The sequence below is a fragment of the Achroia grisella genome, unplaced genomic scaffold (assembly GCF_030625045.1).
Source record: "Achroia grisella isolate CSIRO2021 unplaced genomic scaffold, CSIRO_AGI_Agris_v1 utg1062, whole genome shotgun sequence".
NCBI classification, from domain to species: Eukaryota; Metazoa; Arthropoda; class Insecta; order Lepidoptera; family Pyralidae; genus Achroia; species Achroia grisella.
This window is the reverse complement of record NW_026712566.1, coordinates 4,937,747-4,954,314: the sequence shown is the minus strand read 5'-3', so window position 1 is coordinate 4,954,314 and position 16,568 is coordinate 4,937,747. Positions and strand designations below refer to the sequence as shown.

Here is a 16,568-nt window from a genome sequence, read left to right as displayed (position 1 = left end):
CAATTATTAAACTTAGCAGAGCTTTCATTTGATATATGGTAAATACACACTTACATATTTTAAATACATACTTATTATAGCTACATATAACTACGTATGTATAGAACACAACCCGACCTATCCGAACAATATTATTCATACGTCCGAGAATTGAACCCGCGACCATCAGAAGTAAGGCTGTGTTGTAAACGTCTATATTGTCGAGGATGACATACCATATATGTAATAACCCAGTACACAAGTACACAGGGCATCACGCAGGCAGATTACTATCAGAGCCGGCCACGCGTTGCTGTGGCTAAGGTTGTTGAATAAAATAATATTGCGACTATATGTAAACTATCATATTTTTCAAGTTGGATCAAAATACACATAATGTGCAAATCAAATTTGCAATCGGTTCAGTAGTTTAGGAATCCATCGCGGACAAACAATATGACACGTAATTTTTATATATAAAGATTTATGTAAGTGTTATTTTAAATATGCAGTCATTTATAAACAGCGATTGTGACAGTGGAACGAAACCGTCCCATCAACAACCCGCATCAGCGCACAACTCCTGAGGAGATGATGTTTATAAAATGAGGCTGATATAGTTTTTAGTGTCTTCATAAATACCTAAATCTGGTATTGGCCAAGAAAAAATATGGACCTACAAAGATTGTTTGATAGGCGGTGGTGGTGGAAAGATGCGTGCATGAAACACTTTGTGTACACTAATTATGTATCATTAATTTCAATAAATTGTACAGTTACCAGTTCTGTATAAAATGGACTACGTAGGTAACTCAATCTCACCAACTTCAGCTGGGCGCGACACAGTTTATTCGTAAGCTGTTTTGTGTGGTGACATGACACTGTACACATTTAAATCCATCACAGTACTCACGTCTGAGGGCAACCACAGCTTCCCATTTCAATTTAAAAAAATATATAAATTAAATTAATATTTTCATGTGTTCAGTGAATCACAAATACATCAGTATATTAATGTCGGCAGTTCAGTTGAGAAAGCAAGTAACTCAAATGGTTTCTATTTTAAATGTATTAAGATGTTAGAAGCTTCTGTCGGGTCGCCGCCGCGCCGCCGCGCCGCCTGCTGTCCGTCTGTCTGTCAATCATACGTATGCTGCTGCTACCGACTGTGTATGTATACGCGGTACGTAGTTCAACCAAACTGACGGCAGCGGTCGAGCGCTGTATAGCATGCTAGTACGAGCACATCGTAAGGGTGGCTCGTCTCGCCGCCGCACCACCGCGCCGCGCCGCGCCGCGCCGGCCGGAGCCCTGCCTGCCGCACCAGACCGCCTTATGAAATATTATTGTCGTGTGGTGGAAACAATTGAACTATACCCACAATCTATTAAACAAGAACGAAAGAAATATATTTCACAGCTCACCCGTAACATTGTCTCGTAAACGACTGCTACCGATACAGACTGCATCTGTCTGAGAGCTCAGTAATAAATAACAGTAACAAAGATAGTCCTTACGTTAATTTATTTGTCGTACTAATTAATTAAAATTCTATAATTAGTTGCTAGCAGCACAATTTAAAAACTAGTGACCTTTTTATTCTATGCGGAGTCTGCCACGGAGTAGGTGGAGTGGCTCGCAATTGTATGCTTTACATCTACTAGTAAGGCAGGTAAGGTACATACATACACACATTAAATAGAAGTATCTGCTACAAGTGAGCGACCTACAGTTACATACAATAACATTGTTTATAATATTGTTATATTTCTTTATTTACACATGTATTATACATACTCGTATACTATCAAAGTGTTTTTGGTATGGCGACATACGGGAAGGTATTTTGTTATTAACTGTCAACACATACCTATACCTACTTATTTTACTACTCCAGTATTTTCTTTAATGTTTCACGTAAATAAACATGTAACAGTAAAAAAAATACTGGATCTTAACACGTTTCATTTACTAGCTGTGCCCGCGACTTCCTCCGCATGAATGACGATGAATGACGAGTTTCCATAGAAACTTTCACCCCCTATTTCATTTTACCACCTAAAATTTTTCCAAACTCTGAAGTCATATTTATTTATATTTAATCAACAGCCTTAAAAATAAGTTTCAAGCTTCTAGCTTTAAAAATGACGATACTTATACACAGCCTATGTCCTTTCTCAGGGTCTAGACTATCTGTGTACCACATTTCATTTAAATCGGTTCAGTAGTTTTGTCGTGAAAGCGCGACAAATAGAGTTACTTTTGCATTTATAGTACATACTAGTAAGGTTTATTGAGTTCCCGATATTTGGGCAGTGTTACACTCGCCCGCGCGCCGTGATCACTGCTAAATGGAGAGCAGCGCGTAGAGAAGCGTGTAAAACATAAAATGATGAGTAGACATATACGTGTAGTGTGTACCTTCACGCGTCCTCGTTTGTTGCTACTATTGGAACTCGCTCGATACTAAACTTGCCAACCGTCCTGTTTTCCCGGGACATGTCCTAGTATTTGAAGTGTCCTGGCAAGTCCTGAATAGTTATTTGTCAGCGTCCTGGGTTTTTATTTACTGATTGTCAACAGTATAATTTTATCAAATACTTTTTATTAAAAACCTGATTATATTAATTACTTGAATTTTGCTACATATTAATATAACTATTGCAACACTACTACTGCGTTCTGTTTTTAAACTGGATAGTCCTAGTTTTTTGAACTATCAATCCTGGTTTAAATTTGGGCTTGGCAACCCTACTCGATACTCATCTCGGCGAACTACGAGTATACTCACTGTGTTGGCACTACAGTTGCCTGATTTTTTCAGCCTATAAGGGGCAAACGCTTAAATAGGCAACAAATACGGGAATTTAGTTTTTTACTCGAGACAAATAAAATTCTTCTCTTATTCAATTAGGGGTACGATGTTGCGTGCGGGAGTACTTTTGTCTAGCGTAGATCGATCTATTTAATAATAAAAAACGGAGCACGATTCGAATACGAGACAGAGTCAGTCCCGCCGCGCCGGGACATTTTAAACTAAGCCTAAAGTACGGGACGTCCCGAGAAATATGGGACGTCTGGCAACGCTAGTTGGCACGTACACCCTACACACGTTACGATGCGGACTTTTGTTTTTGTTAAATCACCCATTCATTGGATTCCAGGTACAAGTTATAGGCTATGTTAAGTCTGGAAACCAATGACCATGTTCCTGGTAGAAATGTATTCCTGTATTTCAATAGACACTCTGACAGTTCTTGGGTCAAGATGTGGCTCCGTTGTTAACATCTTTGCTTGTATAGTGCAGCTTGCAGTCCCGATCAAGAGTGATGTGGTCCCGACCCCGTCAAGTGTTTTGCTGTAGGTAGGTATTACACACCGGGAACTTATAGAAGAAACTTGTCAATGGTATGGACAGTAACATGTGCTTGACTTTTCCGTGAGAAGTAAAAACAACATATATTAATTTTTTTTTATATTATTTTATTTGAAACCAATGTCGTTACAATTTGTATGTACTTAGTTACAATAATATACGTGGCAATATCTAAACATAGGATTCATTCAATTGACATATACGTATTTAGTATACTATATTGACATTTACAGATATGATCAAAAACAAAAAGAACTAAATAACTGAATGTGGAAGCTATACTTTTCGTAATAATGTCACTCGATTGAAAAATTATTATAGTAATAAGAGGCTGGGAATATGGTTGTACGTTGTAAATATACATTTTATATATGTATATAGGTACTTAACATATATAATATAGATACCTGATTTATTGTCGTTATTAAAATAATGGTTTTTACGTGTAGGTACCCTCAGTATGAAAAAACTATACAGATTATGTCCTAATTTCAAGTGACTCACTATTTGAGAAACCAGCGCTGTATTACAGGTAGATTGTTGAGACATTAGAAGCAGTGAAGCTAGTTATAGGTTCACGGAAAAAAAAAAGAAAGTTGCAGCAAATACTCAACGTGAACCTTTGTGTTTATTAATTTTATTTGTTCTGTATTGTGTTTGTTGTCACATTTTTTGGATTATGATATCAACTAGTACTTCAGTCGCGATTTCATACGACCAAAGTTTTAACTGTTTAATGTTTTCCTCTAATAATAATATAATGTGAAACTACGGCAATATGTACAAAATATAACTAAATGAACTGGATACGTACAAAAACAGAACCATGCATATAACCTGCATGAAACATGAGATAAAGTAAAATAAATATGTAATTAGTCGTTGCGTTAGACAAAGGAAGACCTCCATGTTGGAGGCGAGTGTGTATGGCGCGCGCATCCCCGCGGCCCGTAGCAGTACATGCGGGGGCAACGAGCCGCGGGCGGCGAAGGGACCGGAGGTTCCATTGCGTAGACACGTACTCGGTCAATACGTCGCGGCGTCGGCCCGTACTGAATGGGTGCGACGGGCGGGCGGCGCAGGGGGCGGCGGGGGCGGGCGGCGGGCGGCGGGCGATCGATGGGCGGCGCGGCAGGGGCCGCGGGTGGCGTCAGTCGCGGCCGGCGCGCCGCGCGATGCTGACTGTCGAGTGCTGCGCCCGACGCCCGACGTGCCCCCGCCCCGCCCCCCCGCGCCGCGCTATCGACCGCGCCAGCACGCGCTCGCCGCTCGGGGGCCCGCGCCGCCCGCCGCCCGCGCCCCCACCGCCCACGCCATCGATCGCCGCCCTGCGACCCGCGGCTCCACGGCCTTTAGTAGTTCCACTGCCGATAGTTCCTCGGACGCATATACGCATAGGTACGTAGCGTCCTCGCGGCGAGCGCCCGACGCCGGTCACCTCCGGCCCGAGACATCACATTAATTCTAGGTAACCTAGGAGCCGAGTGGCTTCGATCGAGTATATTCTAGCGAGCGAAGTATAAAAAATGTTGAAACCGTCTTAAGCGACTTGCGTCCTGCGAGTTTTCGGGACCGTTGGCTTACAGCGCGATACTCGCTACACGTGCTACGTAGCATGGTGGACGTGGCGCGTCGTAGCACGTCGTAGCACGTCGTGGCGCGACGGGGCGCGACGTGGCCCCAGTTGGCACGGCATAGCGCGACCTGCGCCTACCTACCCTCCATTGAGGAGCGCGGCCTGCGGGCTGCGGGTGCGGCGGGGGTCCGCCCCGCGTGCGCTGCACCTCCACGCGCCCGCCGCCGCCTCCACGCAGCACCGCGCGACACCGACGCGTGAAACTAATTGGGAACACAAACTAATTCTCAATCATAAGTAACATATTTTCATTTCCAATACAAAACTCCTGCCTCGTAAATTCGTCATGTGAATTGCGATAACGATGTTTAAACGAGGACATACGGTTAGATAACCGGCATCTATAAATAATATGTATGTATATATTGTCTGTGCAAAGCCATGCACAGACAATGTAGGGCAGATAATTGAATAGGGCAGGCTGCACCGGGCCGCCGCGGCCGGCGGCAGGTAGCGGCGGGCGGCGGGTGGGCGGGCGGCCGCAGGGCGCTCCGAGGAGGCGATGCAAGCGCGGCCCTGTGTGGGGTGCACGGTGCAGCCAGGGGACGCGGAGCTGTGCTGCGTTTGTATAGATACAGTACACACCAGATGTACCCACCCGCATGTACAGACGCTAACCGACGGACGGACGGAACGTATAACTACATATACAAACGCAGCTTTGCGTCGCTTCCAATGAAATGTTACTTGACTCAACACGAAGGCGAATTGCGACAGTATGGCTATATTCTTGTTATTACTATAATCGCAGTAATTAATAGAATAGAAATAGTCTTAATGCATATAAATTTAATATAAGCACTTTTGAATAGTTATATTAATTTATTCTACCACTCATTCTGAGCGCAGACTCATTACAAGAAGAATTACTTAGTCTGTCTCATAATTACCGAGCCTTAACTTAACTGTACGTAGCCAGTAGGTCGTTCAGAGTCGACTAACCTAAATGCTACAAAAAACAATTATGAAGGTTTAAAAGAGGAGGCAATTGTAAAAACAATGTTTTTTGTCCTATTAAAACAAAGAGACCCATGTCAGTTTTCAGCACTTCGGAAAGGAATCACAAATATGAATGTTTGATAGAGCCACGGCTGTGTACACAATAATTAATATCAGAGGCGGATCGTGAATTTGTGGGGCCCCGGGATATATCTACTTAGGGGCCTAATTATATTACTCAATTAAAAAAATACCCCGACCAAAAACAAGCTACCAGAAATTCCCTGTTCCTTTCGATAGACGCGCACTTGCAGGGGTTGAATGATTCTTATTGATGGTTGCCAATTTTAGGATTAGGTTTTTTAATATTCTAGATATTTTTTTAGACAATATTTAGTGTCTTAGTGGAGACTGGGAGCCCTTTATATCCTCGGGGCCATCTTAAAGCTTAAACCTCTAGAAGTAACTAGTATTTTCAGAAAGCCGTTGTATTTATTGAAAACATTATAAATATGATATCTGTGCCGGTCATTACACCTCGACGAGGCCGTGACCATAGATAACGAGGCGAGGTCTAACGTTAGCGTGGAGACAAGAGCGTAGAGTAGTTATAGTAGACAGTACCTAGTGCATGGCCAGTGACTACCTACCTACCTGCCTGCCTGCCTGCCTGCCTGCCTAACTATTACCTTTACCTAATGAAGCCGTGACGAGGTTTCACGTAAAATATAAGTTTAGATAGGACCGCAGATAAGTCTGCGGAGCTTTATTTACCAGCTCTTTGTCCAACTTTGTGCGTAAACATGGCCCGTACTGAGTTGGTTGCCTATTGACCTTTGTGACATATAAATCTACATTTCTCTTATTTGTTGTTGTATTTGTCTGTATCTAATATATATAATACTAGCTGTACCCGCGACTTCGTCCGCGTAAAATAGTGACCTTGACCAAATAATGAAAAAAATATTTAATGACCTAACCCAATAAAAGCCAAATGAAAAAGTTTCATCGTTTCATCTTCAAAAATGACGACACTTCCATACATAACTCTTATATTTCAACCCCTTATAACCCTTCTATCGGGGGGAAAGGGATTGTCAGTAATGTGGATTGATAACCCCATTGCTAGCAATGTACCATGTCAGGTCGACCTCCACGCGGTTCCCCCTGGAAACCATCGTGTTAAATTCCTGGTGAATTTGCACAATGGGCTGACCTGACCTGACCTCAAGCTCATCTTATCATCCTCCACTGGTGCCCCGCCAGCGTAAACCGTTAGCGCAGGCGGGTGCACCATTACATTATAATCCACAAAAAAACTCTTCTATCGCATTCAAAAGTAGCCTATGTCCTTTCTCAGGGTCTAGACTAACTGTGTAGCAAATTTCATTTAAATCGGTTCAGTAGTTTTAGCGTGTAAGTGAGACTGACAGACAGACAGTTAAAGTTACTTTCACAGTTATAATATTAGTGGGGTATTTTATAAACTAACCCAAAAAAGCTAATGGAAAAAGTTTCATAGATCTGGCTTCAAAAATAACGAATTTACCTAATGTCTTTCATCCCCTAATTTATTTTACCCCCTTAAGGGTAATTTTTTACAAACTTTGAATGTCATATTCATTTATATTTAATCAACAGTCTCACAAATAAGTTTCAAGCTTCTAGCTTCAAAAATGACGAATTTACATAAAAATATTCATCCCCTATTTTATTTTAACCTCTTAAGGGTAATATTTTTATAAACTTTGATGGTCTATTTATTTATATTTAATCAACAGCCTCGAAAATAAGTTTCAATCTTCTAGCTTCAATAATAACGAATTTACATAAAAACAATTGTCCTCTAATTTATTTAACCCCCTTAAGGGTAACATTTTTAAAAACTTTGTATCTCATATACCAAATTTCATTTAAATCGGTTCAGTAGTTTTGACATTAAAGCGCGACAGACAGACAGAGTTACTTTCTGATTTATAATATTAGTAAGGATGTGTCTGTTGTTGGTGAATAAATAATTTGTCCATCTATCTATAGAATGCGATCAGTTATGTGTACTGTGTGTGTGTACACGCGGACCAACACGTGGTCGCCTCTACTATTATAATATGTACACTCGCCAGCACAAGTATGGAATCACTTGGAATTGATTCCGCGCTATCTTGAGTACTTAATAACTGGATAACAATAATAAAAATGGTAACATTTGAAAGGTTGAAGGTTAAAATGTTAATTTTGAATTGATGATACCAAATTAATTTAAATCGAACTATTACCTGTAGTATTGAAGGTAGTTCCATCTTCACTAACCGGGTGGGGTGTGTACCCTTCAACCTACACAGTCACACGTAATACTATATTTTTTATTATATCTTACTAATATTATAAACGCGAAATTTTGTGAGCATTGATGTATGTTTGTTACTCTTTCACTTTTCATTACTCTTTCTTCTTTCAATAACTGTATACCAGAATAACACATAGATTATATATAATGCAATCATTTGGAAGCGAGCTAACGTATTTTATTCCTTTCCAAATAACTGTGCAACAATACATCCCGTGAAATTGGACCCCATTGTAAAAACATGTGGTCCCGGAGCCGCGCCGCGTGTTAAGTAACACGTCGCCTGAAGTCTGGAAACATTAGATACGTGGACAGATCTAAGACTCGATACTCTTTTTATTTTGGCTATATAAAACTCAAAATTCAAAAATCATTTATTCATGTAGGACATTTCAGCCGCTTATGAACGTCTAATCCTTTACATTATACAGTGGACCCGCGGTAATCCGGCCCCCCTTGTAATCCGACATTGTCTATTATTTGTTATTGAATATTACTTTGACAATATACTTCAGAGTGCATATACATACATACATATATAACATAGAATCTTATCACTGGATCTGTAATTTGTCGGATTACAAGATACTCTTATGTAAAAAAATCCGGACTATAAGCAGCACTCTATAATCCGACAAATACGATGGTCCGACACTGCCCTGCAAAACGTTTGTCGGATAACCGGGGGTCCACTGTATATATCCATTTATGCAGCTTCTTTGTCACGGTCGCCATGTGATGACAGGAGCGGTGGTGAGAGTAAACACACACAGTGGGGTGTAACTTGTATATTTAACTGTTACCTCTTGAATACTCTAGCTGACACTAATTACATAAACTATATATATGAGCAACTGCGTGACATACGTGTCGTTATACAAAACGTACACTCGCACAATCTTTTACTGAACGTGCTGATTTGCATCACTATACCACAATATAATATAAAGAATCATCATTGGATCTATAATTTGTCGGATTACAAGGTACTCTTTTGTAAAAAAATTCGGACTATAAGGGGTCTTAGGCAGTGCTCTATAATCCGACAAATTCGATAGTCCGACACTGCCCTGCAAAATGATTGTCGGACTACCGGGGGTCCACTGTATTACATTTTTTTAAAAGCCAGTTTATTTACAATGTATATTTATATAAGCGTCTAACATTAAATGAAAATCCCGAACATGAGCAACTATTGCCACGCACGCTCGTCATTTAAGTAATCGTTTATAGCTTTATATTATTATTTATTTAATTCGGATTATATCCATATAGTGTTAGTAAACAACTTACATAACTATGTTAGTAACTTATAATATACAGATACACTTAATTCATATATCAGTGTCCACGTCCAGAAGCGCTGGGTCCACAATGCAACGATATCCAGTGCCTCTGGAGCGGACAATCAGGTATACTCGCAACAGTTGTTAGGTAGCTGTTTGCACTCCCCCGAATTCTAGACTTTGCTCAGTAAATATCATTTAACAGATGTTTTCAATTTATTTAAGAGTAATTCCAGTATATCTTTTGGTATCTTATTGTAAATTTTTATACCTATTCCTATAAAAGGCCTATTGACTTTTTCTAAACGATACTTGGGGACAGCAAGTTTGTCTTTAAATGTAGTATTAATATTATACGGAACAATGAGAGTGGAGGCAACCAGTTTCACTTTGATTGTTTGTTTGTTGCAGGTGGTGGTGTTTGAAGCAGCGACATTGAAATGGAGGGCGGCGCCGGCGTGGGCAGCGTGGCGTCCCTCACCATGGACTGCGAGGACATGTTCAAGGAGATCACCAAGAAGCTGTACGGCGAGGAGGCGACCGTGGGCGTGGGCGTCGGCGTGGGCGTGGGCGTGGGCGGCGTGGTGGGCGTCGAGTTCCCCGCCGCCGAGCGCGACCTGGAGGACGAGCTGCGCCCCGAGGAGCACATCACCGCCTGGGGGCTCGCAGCACTCATGCAGAAAGGATTCCCACCGCCCGGCATACTGCAGGCGAGTCACACCACACACCACATCAAGATATACTCCTACACGCATTCCACTATCTGAATAGGTCTCGCAAAGCTCTGTTGTCAAACTGTAATAATAATAATAATCTCAGGACAATTCACACAGCGTCATCTAGATTCAAGTTAAGATAGCTAAAGCTTGATATAAGCAGATTTTGCAAGGGCCATGTTTTTGTATAACATCATATATGTATGTACCCAAAATCTATTGCAAATAAATTTATTATTATTATTATTATTATTATTATTATTATTATTGTGTTAGGGGTACCAGAAAACTGATACAAATACATAAATATGTTTTTTCAGTAAATACATACATATTATACATAGAAATACCCAGACCGAGAGACAAACAATCATACTCATGTATAAATGTTTGTGCCGTGCGAGGAATCGAACCCGCGACCATCGGAAGTAAGACCGTGTGCTAAACCGCTAGACCACCGAGGCCGTCAAACTAGAAAGTATACATTTGTGATGTTGAGTGGGTGTTTAAACGAGCCATTATACGGGGCCTTATATTGTTGCTTTGTTACCGTTGCTAGGCAACCGTTGTTGATTTAGGTGTCATGAAATTGCAACCGATTACTGTACATTATTATTGAATTAAAATTAATTTTTAAACATGAATAGTGTTTAATCATTTGGCCCTTCGAGCCGGATGATGAATAATGATCAGTGAAGTAATATGAATCTGTAATCAAATGACAATATCCGGCTCGAAGGACCACAGATAATTAAACAGTGTGTTTGGTCGCAGGCGAACTTCAGTCCGCGCATCGACACGAGCGCGGAGGACCGGTGGACGGCGGCGGAGGAGCCGCTGGCGTGGGCTCACTCGCGCATCGCGGCCTACAACCCCGCGCAGCGGCTGTTCAAGTGCGCCGACTGCGAGTGCGTGGGCTTCCTGGCGCGCGTCGCCGAGCACTGGCTCGGTACACACTCGCAGGTACCGCTACCACCATACCACCACTGCCCACATTACAATGTAACTGTAACTGTAATGCATATTGTTGTCTAAACGAATAGATTGGAATGAACTAGAAGAGGCGAGATAAGATGGAGTGAAGGGATGCGACGGGCAGGAATTAATTATTGAGGAGTCAACCACTGTCTAAGAAAGAAAGAAATAATATTTACAATGTATTTTACTTAATATAAATAATAAATCAAATAAAAAATTTTTTATTGCTCTCTCTTATGCATGTTTGACATTTTTTATCACTGAACCTACCGTCTAGTACCTACGGTTAGTTTCCTTACTTGACAAGAACTGGCAAGAAACGTTACTGGTACATATTTTTTAATCAGTTTTAATGTTTAAATATTTTAAGAGATAGTAAATCGGTGTGGTGTATTGTGGCGGCAGGCGCGCGCGTTCCAGTGCCCGGTGGGCGGGTGCGGGTTCGCGTCCGGGTGGGCGCGCGGCGTGCGGCACCACCTCGCGCGCGACCACCACTCCGACCCAGCCGCCGCCGACCACCTGCTGCGCGACAACCCCGCGCTCGACGACCTCACGCGCTACCTGCAGCGCCTCAAGAACAAGGTGCCATCCCGCTCTCTTCCCTCACCACTCCCTCGGTCCCCGCTCACTCTCTATATGCCCTACGTCCTACATATATGATACGATGTGCAGGTAGAGGCGAGCCGAAACGACCGGCGGGCCGGAGGCAACGGGAGCAGCGAGACCGCGCAAGCCACGGAGGTGGGCGCGGGGGCGGGCGCGGGCGCGGGGGCGGCGGGCGGCGTGGCCGGGGAGGCCGGCAAACGGTACGCGTGCGGCTCGTGTCCGTACGCCACCGACCGGCGGGACCTGTTCACGCGCCACGAGAACATCCACCGCGACGAGAAGCCCTTCCACTGCTACCTCTGCCAGAAGCAGTTCAACCGGGCGGACCACGTCAAGAAACACTTCCTGCGCATGCACAGAGACCAGCCGTACGATCTGAACCGGATCAGACGCGCCCCCGCCAAGCCGCAGCAGGCCGCCGCGGCGCCCGCGCTGCACTACTACAGCAAGCCGCCGGCCGAGCCCCCGCCCGCGGCGCCGTCGGCGGCGGTGGGCGCGGTGGGCGCGGTGGGCGCGGCGGCGGGCGCGGCGGCCGGCCCGCAGCTCGAGTACCGCGCCTCGGCCCCCGTCAAGCTGGAGCGCGCGCCGCTGGCCAAGGCCGAGAGCTCGGCGGCGGCGGCCGGCGCGCACAAGGCGGCCGCGGGCCTCGGGCCGGCCTCCGCGGCGCCCGGGGCCGCCGCCGGCGTCCGGCGCAAGGTACGAGTACGTCAGTAGAAGTAATCCTTTAAATAAATCCTGAATATGGCACTATTTCTTAAGTTAGGTTGGTCGTAAATATTGTGTCTTAGTCTTGTTAGGTTTAAAACTCCACATCCACTCCAGGGAACTGGCCCTGGAGTGGATGTCGGTATTGGGGAATGCGGTAAAGTTGTCAGTTAGGAGTAATACGAGCGGTGTATCCCGTAGGGCGAGCGGCGGTATGCGTGCTGCTACTGCGCGTGGTCGGGCGTGGACAACTGGTGCCTGAAGCGGCATCTGAACACGCACCTGAAGCCGTTCGCGTGCGCGCTCTGCGAATACAAGGCTGCGCGCGCGGAGCGGCTCGCCACCCACGTGCACAAGGTGCACAACAAGAAGGCTTGCGCCAAGTGCCCCTACCTCGCCGACGACCAGCACCAGCTCGCCCACCACCTGCGGGACGCACAGTGAGTCGCACCCCTAACATAATCTCTCGAGCGTCTACTGCGAGTCTGTCAGTGCACGGTGTAGCGACATCATACATTATTGAAATCACCGCGTCGTCTCTGTTACAGCCACATCGAAAGCCGCAACCTGAAGGTGCCGTCGGGCGTGGGGCGCGCGGCAGGCGGGGGGTTCGCGGCGGCGGGCGCTGCGGCGGGGGGCGGGGGCGCGGGCGGCGGCGGGGGCGGGGGCGGGGGCGCGGGCGCGGCGGCGGGGGGCGGCGCGGGGGGCGAGGGCGGCGCGGGCGGGCGGCGGCGCGAGCAGCGCGCGGCGGGCGCGGAGCGTCTGTTCGGGTACCTGGAGGCGTCGGACGGGTCGGGCGACGAGTACGAGCCGGCGGCGCTGGGCGGCGAGTTCGCGCCGCCCGCCCCCGCGCCGCCCGCCGCGCCCGCACACTACGCGCGCGACAAGGAGAACGCCGCGCCGCTCCACCTCGCCGTCCACCACGACCACTGCCTGCGCTACTAGGGCACCACCACCGGCCACCACACGCCGAGCGCGGACCTCCCCGGGGTGGAACCCGGGATGGATACGTTCAACTGAGTCGGTCGTAGTATTCGATATCTCGAGTACTTGTACCAATAGGTCAAACAATATTTTCATATCTTGAATCGGTCGGCTGCGTCACTAGATTTGGTATATATTTTAAAGGTAGCGTCTCCCTCCGCTACACTCTGTATATAATACGTTTTCATCACTGAGGGCAAATATTTCGTGTATGTGAACCGATTTGCCATTAAATGATCATTTTAATAAAATATGACCTATAGTTAAACCAGGGTTATGTTGTCGTTTACATTCTCATGGACCAATATTGTTCTTCGTGGATAGGTACGGAGTGTACGGACCTATCTGCGGAAGTGATCGACATTAAAGACATACTTGATATCTATTATTTTAAAAAGTTTATTAATATTATGTGTATATATAGAATGTAATAATTATTATGAAATTGTTAAGAATGATTGCTTGTTTTATGAGCGCATTTAGAAATATACGCGATATTTTTAATGTCTTCGTTCCAACTCTCGTTGTTGTTATTTCATTATCCTACGACCTGCTCAGTAAGAAACGAACACGAGGCTGGCCCTCCAGCATACCTATGTAGTCAGCAGTCGACGCCAGGAACGTCACAAGCATCACTCAGGGCTGCAGGCAATGTCGCTCTAATTCGATGCCATACAGAGCAAACCTCGAAACACGGCAATTGAAGAAGGTACTGGAATCTGATGATCTACAGCAGTTCATATAGCATCCACTGTACTACACTATATGTACATAACTATATGATTAAAAATATATAAATACTAGCTGTACCCGAGACTTCGTCCGCGTAAAATAGTGACCAAATAAAGTTGACCAAAGAGCTGATCAAATAATGAAAAAATATTTAGTATTTATTATGGCGATGCTTCCATACAACCGTTCATCTCCCTTTTCGACCCCCTTACAACCCTTTTTCGCATTAAAAAGCCTATGTCCTTTCTCGGGGCCAGACTTTCTGTGTACCTTACATTTATATCTGTAGTTTTGGCGTGAAAGCGAGACACACACACAGACAGAGTTAGTTTCGCATTTATAATATTAGTAAGGATTTTTAATTTTACGTCACTAGATTAAGTGTAATCGGAAATGTGATAACAATTATTATGAGTACAAAATTAAATAGGACCCGAGCGAAGACAGCTAAAGATAAAATGTTTAGAAACACTTAGAATCGTAGCCTGTGTCCATTGGTTTATTGCTAGCGAAGTAATAATATAGCTCACTGGATTACCTACATGTCAGCAGTGTTCGGTGGCCTAATTGTTAACTGAGAATGAGCACCATTTATAACGGATATAGTTTAGTCATGTTCTCCAGCTTACATACATGTTGGCCGAGAGTGGTGGAGTAGTATAGACTGATGTAATCTTATTATAGTAAGTATACAATGTTTGTTACTCTTTAACGCAAACACTACTTTAAAAATGGATATTGATGAAACTTTACAGTAATATAGCTTATCCATCAGAATAATAGGTATAGTAGTAGCCTATATTTTTTATTGAAATTTAACGCGGGTGAAACTATAGGGTTGTATGAAAATGTATTCGTTAACGTTAATACTGATCAAAGAGAATTATAATTTTTTATACCACGAAATTATTGAAAGCATAAATAAATAAAAAAAAAGTAGAATACGGTAAATTGACAATCGATATAATTACCATAGATGGTGATTATATCATATAATGAATGTTCAGTAATGTTGTTTGTAGTTGTTGATTGTGGAAAAGAAGGTTGCAGATAATGGAAGGAGACATAGAGAAAATAGTAACACAACTGCAGTCAACAGAAACCTAAAAAAAACATCAAAGTTGAAATTATTAAAAGATAAATGAATGGCCAAACGGCCATTGTCTTTGATTATTTTTTGGCTGTTTTATATTTCCTGCCTTGCTGGGTTGATAGAACCTAGTTATTATTAATAGGTATACCAGCTCATAGAACACCAATATCCTAGCGCTACCTACTTACAATTACATTTATATTTAGGTTCAGAAACTACAGCATGGGGTTCTTTTAAGGCTATATTAAGGTTTCTTAAGGGTCGGCAACACGCACGTAACACCCCTGGTGTTTCAGGCGTCCACAGGCTACGATACCCATTTACCATCAGATGGGCCGCATGCCTGTTTGTCACTATAGTAGTATAAAAAAACCTGTTGAAAGATGTTGTCTATGTACATGAACATAACTACGCACATCACGTTATCATGTGACACTCGTGATAACACTCATGCGTAGGCATACAAGAGGATCTTAGTCCTCTTGTAGTAGTCATTTCTCTAATGTAAATTTAGGCAGTGCTGCTCTCTGCCGTACGACAAATATAAAACTTACAAAGCGAGCTGCTGAGTGGCAAAATAGTAGACACTGTGCATAGAATAGAATAGAAAATCATTTATTCAAATAAACTTAATTTAAGCACTTTTGAATAGTTATAACAATTTTTTTTATCTACCGCTCCTTCGGAAAGCTATCTCATCACAAGAAGAACGAGTAAGAAACTTGTGTGTTGCTATTTTAAATAATCCTTGTAAGTTCACATTCACAAGTCGAAACGTGCGAATACAAACTACCAACCAGCACTATTTAATTTTTACTAATTTATTTAGTCAAATATAAATATACAATAAGATTAATCAGTCGTAGTGATAAGAGCAGACCAGTCCCTACAAGCAGCACTCGTTCACGAGTATGACATGTAATAGTAGGATTTTAACGTCCAAGTTCTTGTTTTAACAGGTTGTCTACTGCTCCCTGTGGCGTAATGCTCCTCAGTCCACCCACGGGATCGCAGATGACTGTCACTAGTTCTTCATAATACGATTATCGTACCCATTTTAGAAGTTATCGGCCGACAAGAAATAATTGACGAAATTAGACTCTGACTCGGAGATCAGTACTAACTAGTCATCCTTGGTTTCTTCCTTTTGTCTTAGAAATCCACCAGCAGTTGCGGGAGGGTTGTGTGCCT

The 16,568-nt window shown here is 43.7% G+C and overlaps 1 protein-coding gene across 3 annotated transcripts; it reads left to right on the top strand.

The window, feature by feature from the left end:
• Nucleotides 1-4,667: 4,667 nt before the first annotated feature.
• On the top strand, nucleotides 4,668-13,648 carry LOC131854168 (protein charlatan). 3 transcript variants are annotated; one of them, XM_059205331.1, is made up of 7 exons: nucleotides 4,668-4,753; nucleotides 9,975-10,273; nucleotides 11,054-11,242; nucleotides 11,663-11,839; nucleotides 11,930-12,559; nucleotides 12,770-13,008; nucleotides 13,117-13,648. In XM_059205331.1, the coding sequence occupies exons 2-7, from the start codon at nucleotides 10,004-10,006 to the stop codon at nucleotides 13,511-13,513; spliced, it is 1,902 nt and encodes a 633-aa protein (XP_059061314.1). In that variant the 5' UTR covers nucleotides 4,668-4,753; nucleotides 9,975-10,003; the 3' UTR covers nucleotides 13,514-13,648. The 3 variants fall into 3 exon arrangements, with proteins under 3 accessions (XP_059061314.1, XP_059061369.1, XP_059061439.1); XM_059205386.1 differs by having other exon boundaries at nucleotides 4,727-4,823; XM_059205456.1 differs by lacking the exon at nucleotides 4,668-4,753 and adding an exon at nucleotides 5,524-5,707.
• The last annotated feature ends 2,920 nt before the right edge of the window (nucleotides 13,649-16,568 follow it).

Bases quoted from the DNA above. Each gene is read 5' to 3' on its own strand.
- LOC131854168 (XM_059205331.1), top strand. From the start codon at position 10,004: ATGGAGGGCGGCGCCGGCGTGGGCAGCGTGGCGTCCCTCACCATGGAC. The intron at 10,274-11,053 runs GCGAGTCACACC...GTTTGGTCGCAG, and splicing joins CACCGCCCGGCATACTGCAG to GCGAACTTCAGTCCGCGCAT. The intron at 13,009-13,116 runs GTGAGTCGCACC...TCTCTGTTACAG, and splicing joins CACCACCTGCGGGACGCACA to CCACATCGAAAGCCGCAACC.